We start from the raw sequence: 7,421 nt of genomic DNA, 5'->3' as shown, positions 1-7,421 counted from the left end.
TTCATACATATCTGTTTTACTGTTTCGAAATGAAAGCACTTTATGTATCTAGTCCCCCCATTTGAAGAAGTCATAAGCATTTGGACAAATTCACTTATAGTGTATTAAAGTAGTCAACTGTTTAGTATTTGGTCCCGTATTCCTTGCATGCTTGTGACTACAAACTTATTGGATGCATTTGCAGTGTATTTGTGTTTTGAATTATGTTTTGCCTAATAGGAACTGAATTGTGAATAACGTCTTGTGCCATTTTGGAGTCACTTTTATTGTAAGTAAGAATAGAAGATGTTTCTGAACACTTCTACATTCATGTGGATGCTCCATTATTATGGATAATCATAAATGAGGCACAAAGATCATACCCCCCCCAAAAATGCTAACCTCCCCTGTTATTGGTAATGGTGTGAGGTAAGCATCTTTTGTTGTAGCTTCTGAACAGCATCTCACTCATCATTATTCATGATTCATTCATGGTTTTTCTTAATCATGGCATTATCTGGATTAATCTAGAAGTGTTCAGAAACATCTAATCTACTCACTTAGAAATAACATTACTCCAGTCATCATTCACCATTCAGTTACTACTGGGCAAAACATAACCCAAAACACAACCAAAACAAATTGCAAATGCATCCAACGAGTTTGTAGAGTCACAAGCTTGATGTAGTCACATTGTGTGCAAGGAATATGGGACCAAATACTAGACTAGATACATAAAGTGCTTTCATTTCTAAATGGTCAAACAGATATGTTTGAAAATACCCTCAAATAAAGGGTGACATTACGTACTGTCGCCTCATATTAAACATTTGATCTCAAATCCAAAATGCTGGAGTATAGAGCCAAATTTAAAAATCCTAAATACATATGGAGGGGAGTGTACAGTCGTGGTCAAACGTTTTGAGAATGACACAAGTATTATTCTTCACAAAGTTTGCTGCGTCAGTGTTTTTAGATATTTTTGTCAGATGTTACTATGTTATACTGAAGTATAATTACAAGCATTCCATAAGTGTCAAAGGCTTTTATTGACAATTCAATTACGTTTATGCAAAGGTCTTTTTCAAGACCTCTGCAATCCGCCCTGGCATGCTGTCAATTAACTTCTGGGCCACATCCTGACTGATGGCAGCCCATTCTTGCATAATCAATGCTTGGAGTTTGTCAGAATTTGTGGGTTTTTGATTGTCCACCCGCCTCTTGAGGATTGACCACCAGTTCTCAATGGGATTAAGGTCTGGAGAGATTCCTGGCCATGGACCCAAATTTCGATGTTTTGTTCCCTGAACCACTTAGTAATCACTTTTGCCTTATGGCAAGGTGCTCCATCATGCTGGAAAAGGCATTGTTCGTCTCCAAACTGTTATTGGATGGTTGGGAGAAGTTGCTCTCGGAGGATGTGTTGGTACCATTCTTTATTCATGGCTGTGTTCTTAGGCAAAATTGTGAGTGAGCCCACTCCCTTGGCTGAGAAGCAACCCCACACATGAATGATCTCAGGATGCTTTACTGTTGGCATGACACAGGACTGATGGTAGCGCTCACCTTGTCTTCTCCGGACAAGCTTTTTTCCGGATGCCCCAAACAATCGGGAAGGGGATTCATCAGAGAAAATGACTTTACCCCAGTCCTCAGCAGTCCAATCCCTGTACCTTTTGCAGAATATCAGTCTGTCCCTGATGTTTGTCCTGGAGAGAAGTGGCTTCCTCGCTGCCCTTCTTGACACCAGGCCATCCTCCAAAGGTCTTCGCCTCACTGTGCGTGCAGATGTACTCACTCCTGCCTGCTGCCATTCCTGAGCAAGCTCTGCACTGGTGGTGCCCCGATTCCGCAGCTGAATCAACTTTAGGAGACGGTCCTGGCGCTTGCTGGACTTTAGGAGACGGTCCTGGCGCTTGCTGGGCGCCCTAAAGCCTTCTTCACAACAATTGAACCTCTCTCCTTGAAGTTCTTGATGATCCGATAAATGGTTGATTTAGGTGCAATCTTACTAGCAGCAATATCCTTGCCTGTGAAGCACTTTTTGTGCAAAGCAATGATGACGGCACGTGTTTTCTTGCAGGTAACCATGGTTAACAGAGGAAGAACAATGATTTCAAACACCACCCTCCTTTTAAAGCTTCCAGTCTGTTATTCTAACTCAATCAGCATGACAGAGTGATCTCCAGCCTTGTCCTCGTCAACACTCTCACCTGTGTTAACGAGAGAATTACTGACATAATGTCAGCTGGTCCTTTTGTGGCAGGGCTGAAATGCAGTGGAAAAGTTTTTTGGGAATTAAGTTCATTTTCATGGCTAAGAGGGACTTTGCAATTACTTGCAATTCATCTGATCACTCTTCATAACATTCTGGAGTAGATGCAAATTGCCATCATAAAAATTGAGGCAGCAAACTTTGTGAAAATTTATATTTGTGTCATTCTCAAAACTTTTGACCACGACTGTAGAAGCAAGACTAGGGGGTCCCTCAAGTTTAACTCAGGTTCTTGCACCCCAGTCCAACCCTATAGGCCTATTGGAGGATGCAGACCAGTCTGGAGAGGTGCAGATAACTGAGTTACACTTGGGTGTGGCAGTACCCCTCAGCGCAACTATCACTGGGGACGGGGCCCCCACATTCTGAAATTGCTTTTTTGTCCCCCCCAGTTTTATCATTGGAATGTGATACAAAACGAGGCAACGGTGTGATTTAGGACCATGCGGACGCCTTCGAGCGGTCGGGTAGGCTGTTTGGAGTGTTTACCCTACTGGATAAAAAATATATATATACAGTACCAGTCAAAAGTTTGGACACACCTACTCATTCCAGGGTTTTTCTTTATTTTTACTATTTTCTAAATTCTACTATGAAATAACACATATGGAATCATGTAGTTACCAAAAAAGTGTTAAACAAATCAAAATATATTTTATATTTGAGATTCTTCAAATAGCCACCCTTTGCCTTGATGACAGCTTTGCACACTCTTGACATTCTCTCAACCAGCTTCATGAGGTAGTCACCTGGAATTCATTTACATTAACAGGTGTGCCTTCTTATAAGTTAATTTGTGGAATTTATTTCCTTCTTAATGTGTTTGAGCCAATCAGTTGTGTTGTGACAAGGTAGGGGTGGTATAGAGAAGATAGCCCTATTTGGTAAAAGACCAAGTCCATATTATGGCAAGAACAGCTCAAATAAGCAAAGAGAAATGACAGTCCATCATTACTTTAAGACATGAAGGTCAGTCAATACGGAACATTTCAAGAACTTTGAAAGTTTCTTCAAGTGCTGTCGCAAAACCAATCAAGCGCTATGATGAAACTGGCTCTCATGAGGACCACCACATGAATGGAAGACCCAGAGTTACCTTTGCTGCAGAGGATAATTTCATTAAAGTTACCAGCCTCAGAAATTGCAGCCCAAATAAATGCTTCACAGAGTTCAAGTCACAGACAAGTTTATCTTTCCTGCAAATACCTTTTCTCTACATACATTACCGTGTGTATGAGTAAGCTCATAAATACCAAAGGAGTTTGTTTTTCTTTCATCATTGAGTAATGAATCATACACTACATTTATTTAATTACCAATATTTACTTTGCTCTAGGCCTGTGGTACTTTGAGTTGTGGTACACCTTAGCTCTCAAGTAGCTTTTTAGAATTGTGTGATCCTCCTTTTGAACAAAGTATCAAGCCTTGACCAAAATGTTTACCTCGACCTATGAATGAAATAGTAGGTGACTCATCAGTAGTCTCTAGAGACTAATTTATGAGAAGCAATGCTCTAGTGTAAACCTGAAAGTTGACATGCTTTCCATGCATATTATCTATTGACCATCAATCTTGCAATTATATCCCACATGATTAAACGTTTCAGTGCCCACAGAGATTTTACAGAGGTTCTACAGTTACAGCGCTAATGTGTCAGTACTCATGCCTTGTTCAGTTGTCTGATCCCCCTTTCTCTCTCTCTCTCTCCCGCTCTCTCTCTCGCTCTCTCTCTCTCTCTCTCTCTCTCTCTCTCTCTCTCTCTCTCTCTCTCTCTCTCTCTCTCTCTCTCTCTCTCTCTCCCCCCTACAGTGAGGAGCATCTACCCTCCATAGAGACACCCCTTTCAAGAGCTGATTCACCAAACATCTCCTTTGTTATTTTAATAATTGTCATGGGACAATTATTAATTCCCTAAAAAGATATGCTGAAAAATTGAAGGCATTTCATATTTAAACTGACATGAACAAAGTCAAGTGAGGAAATATATATGATCAATCAAGAGAACATTTAATATCTAACAGTTCTTCATGATTTTTAAAACGACTTGAAAGAGAATTGGTAAAATGAACATCAAAATAACCACTTAATTGTCTTGTATTGGAGGTGATTTATCAACATATTAGAACTAAGGTTGGGTCATGACTAATTTGACATGCATGTTGTCATGGTGACCAGCCCCTCCACCCCCTCCCCCCTCCTCTGGTTGGTCCAGCTTTTGCTGTGGCTTCACCACCATGGACCTCAGCTGACAGAGGCCGTGCCCCCATGTCCCAACCCCTGTAGCTGCTCCAATCAGGCAAGCCGAGTCATCTGTACAAGGAAGAGTTTAGAGGACGTACCGGACAGTATTTCTGTGAACACAAGATACCTCAACTTACAAGAGAACACGATTCAGGTAAATATGCCTTTCTCTTATTACATTTACCCACAATCCATACATGTACGCATATGAACAGAGTATGCTTTACGGCAGAGAGGTTTCATGTGGCTACAATGTACCAGCATGTTTTTATATATCTCAACAGGTGATAAAGTCAGACACGTTCAAGCACCTGCGGCATTTGGAAATACTGCAGCTCTCCAAGAACCACATCCGACAAATTGAGGTGGGCGCGTTCAATGGCCTGCCAAACCTCAACACCCTGGAGCTCTTTGACAATCGCCTCACGCTGGTACCGTCACAGGCCTTTGAGTACCTCAGCAAACTGCGGGAGCTCTGGCTACGGAACAACCCCATCGAGACACTGCCAGCGTACGCCTTTCACCGCGTTCCCTCCCTGCGCCGGCTCGACCTGGGCGAACTCAGGAAGCTGGACTACATCTCCGAGGCCGCCTTTGAGGGCCTGGTCAACTTGCGCTTCCTGAACCTGGGCATGTGCGGCCTGAAGGACATCCCCAACCTCACGCCCTTGGTGAGACTGGAGGAGCTGGAGCTGTCGGGAAACCAACTGGGGCTCGTCAGGCCGGGCTCCTTCCAGGGCCTGGTGTCGCTGCGCAAACTGTGGCTCATGCACTCCAAGGTGACGGTCATTGAGCGCAATGCCTTCGACGACCTGAAGAACCTGGAGGAGCTCAACCTGTCCCACAACTCTCTGCATTCGCTGCCCCACGACCTCTTCACTCCACTGCACCAGTTGGAGCGGGTGCACCTCAACCACAACCACTGGGTGTGCAACTGCGATGTCCTGTGGCTCAGCTGGTGGCTCAAGGAGACGGTGCCCAGTAACACCACATGCTGCGCCCGCTGCCACGCGCCACCAGTCCTGAAGGGCCGGTACATTGGTGAGCTGGACCAGAGCCACTTCACATGCTACGCTCCCGTCATCGTAGAGCCACCCACCGACCTCAATGTCACAGAGGGCATGGCCGCGGAGCTGAAGTGTCGCACTGGCACCTCCATGACGTCTGTCAACTGGCTCACCCCAAATGGCACCCTCATGACCCACGGATCGTACCGCGTCAGGATCTCAGTCCTTCATGACGGCACCCTGAATTTCACCAACGTGACTGTGCAGGACACAGGCCAATACACCTGCATGGTGACCAACTCCGCTGGCAACACCACGGCGACTGCAGTGCTCAACGTGTCCTCCTCCGACTCCAGCAACCCCTACAGCTTCTTCACCACTGTCACTGTTGAAACTGTGGAAACAAACAATGGTGAGGATGCTGGGAGGCAGTACATCAACGAAACCTACGTACCGCCAGATTACCTGGGTCCCACTTTTTCAGGAGGGGTACTGGGTAAAGGCAGGGCTGGATTCACCATATCTCCATCTCGCTCTTCTCTCTCCTCTTTCTCCCCGCGAGCCACCAGAAATACTGAAAATACAGTCACAGTGTCGATAATGGACGTCACAAACATCACTGGCCTGGACGACGTGATGAAGACCACCAAGATCATCATCGGCTGCTTTGTGGCCATCACCTTCATGGCAGCCGTGATGCTGGTGGTCTTCTACAAGCTGAGGAAGCAGCACCAGCTGCACAAGCACCATGGCCCCACCCGCGCCATCGAGATCATCAACGTGGAAGACGAGATTGGTGCCGGGGCCGGGAGCGGCATCTCAGGGGGATCGACCATGCAATCCGGGTGCGGAGGAGACGGAACATTGAGGATGCATCACCCGGAAATAGTCAACCTTCCCAACTTCGGGCGATCAGAGCATCTTAACCATTACTACAAGGCCAATCATTTCAACAACAACGTGATGGGTCTGACCATTGGGACAGGGGCAGGAGTCGGTACTCTAAGCAACAAGAACAATCCGTCTCCACTTAACCAGCAAGGCCAGGATATCCCGATCTCCTGTACACAGGTCCCAATCTCCTCAGCCACTTTCCAGACCATGTCTGGAAACGGCACCAACACCAACCCTCTTTCTGTTTCCCCACCTCTGCCAATGTCCCTCCCCATGCCCCCCATGGGATTACACGGATCGATCAAGGGTTTCATGGTCCAGAACCAGAACCAGAATCCACAAATGGAGCCTCTTCTGTTCAAGGGAAACTCAAAGGAAAACGTTCAAGAGACTCAAATTTGAGAACAAAGAGTGAGGAGAGAGAGAGAGAGAGAGAGTGCAAGGGAAAGACAGAGAGGGGATTGATGGCTGGTTTACGCACTGAATGATTAGACACTACAGTGCATTAACATTACACCAAGAGAGAGGATAGACTGACACCGCAATACACAAACACATAGACTGGTCAGCTAAAGTGTACTGAGCCAAGGATTACCACAATGGGCCACTTGTGTTTGGAGTAACGGTCACGGCAATGGAGTTAAAAATCGAACATCGCTACAATGTAAATCTGTGCCAAAGCAAATGTTTCTTGCAGTTTCTACGAGTTGTATTCACATAGAATAAGTAACCTTTCCAAGTACTGTTGCTCAATCCCCTAAGTCTTTGTTGGCAAGTCAGTCAAGACTTAAGACATGCACAGCACTTACCACATTGACGTTTGAGTTATGAGACATTACAGGAAAAAATACTAGACATTTCTCTTTTACAGAAAACACTTGCGAAAGACTCTCTGATATAAACTCAATAGTCTCCCTTGAGGCCGTAGGTAGGCAGAAATTGAAGGACAAAAGGTACAGTACAGTACAAATTACTGTGAAAATTCACAAATTCTATAAGTATATTTTCATTTGAATATGTAACAT

The 7,421-nt window shown here is 44.9% G+C and overlaps 1 protein-coding gene across 1 annotated transcript; it reads left to right on the top strand.

The window, feature by feature from the left end:
• Nucleotides 1-4,406: 4,406 nt before the first annotated feature.
• Nucleotides 4,407-6,798, top strand: LOC311101090 (leucine-rich repeat-containing protein 4B-like; the record flags this gene model as incomplete). Its single annotated transcript, XM_084142146.1, has 2 exons — nt 4,407-4,649; nt 4,780-6,798. 2 exons carry the CDS (start codon nt 4,407-4,409, stop codon nt 6,796-6,798), a joined length of 2,262 nt encoding a protein of 753 aa, XP_083998272.1.
• Between the last annotated feature and the right edge of the window lie 623 nt (nt 6,799-7,421).

Source organism: Coregonus lavaretus (genome assembly GCF_964263955.1).
Source record: "Coregonus lavaretus genome assembly, chromosome: 25".
Lineage (NCBI taxonomy): Eukaryota > Metazoa > Chordata > Actinopteri > Salmoniformes > Salmonidae > Coregonus > Coregonus lavaretus.
This window is presented reverse-complemented; position numbering and strand designations above follow the sequence as displayed.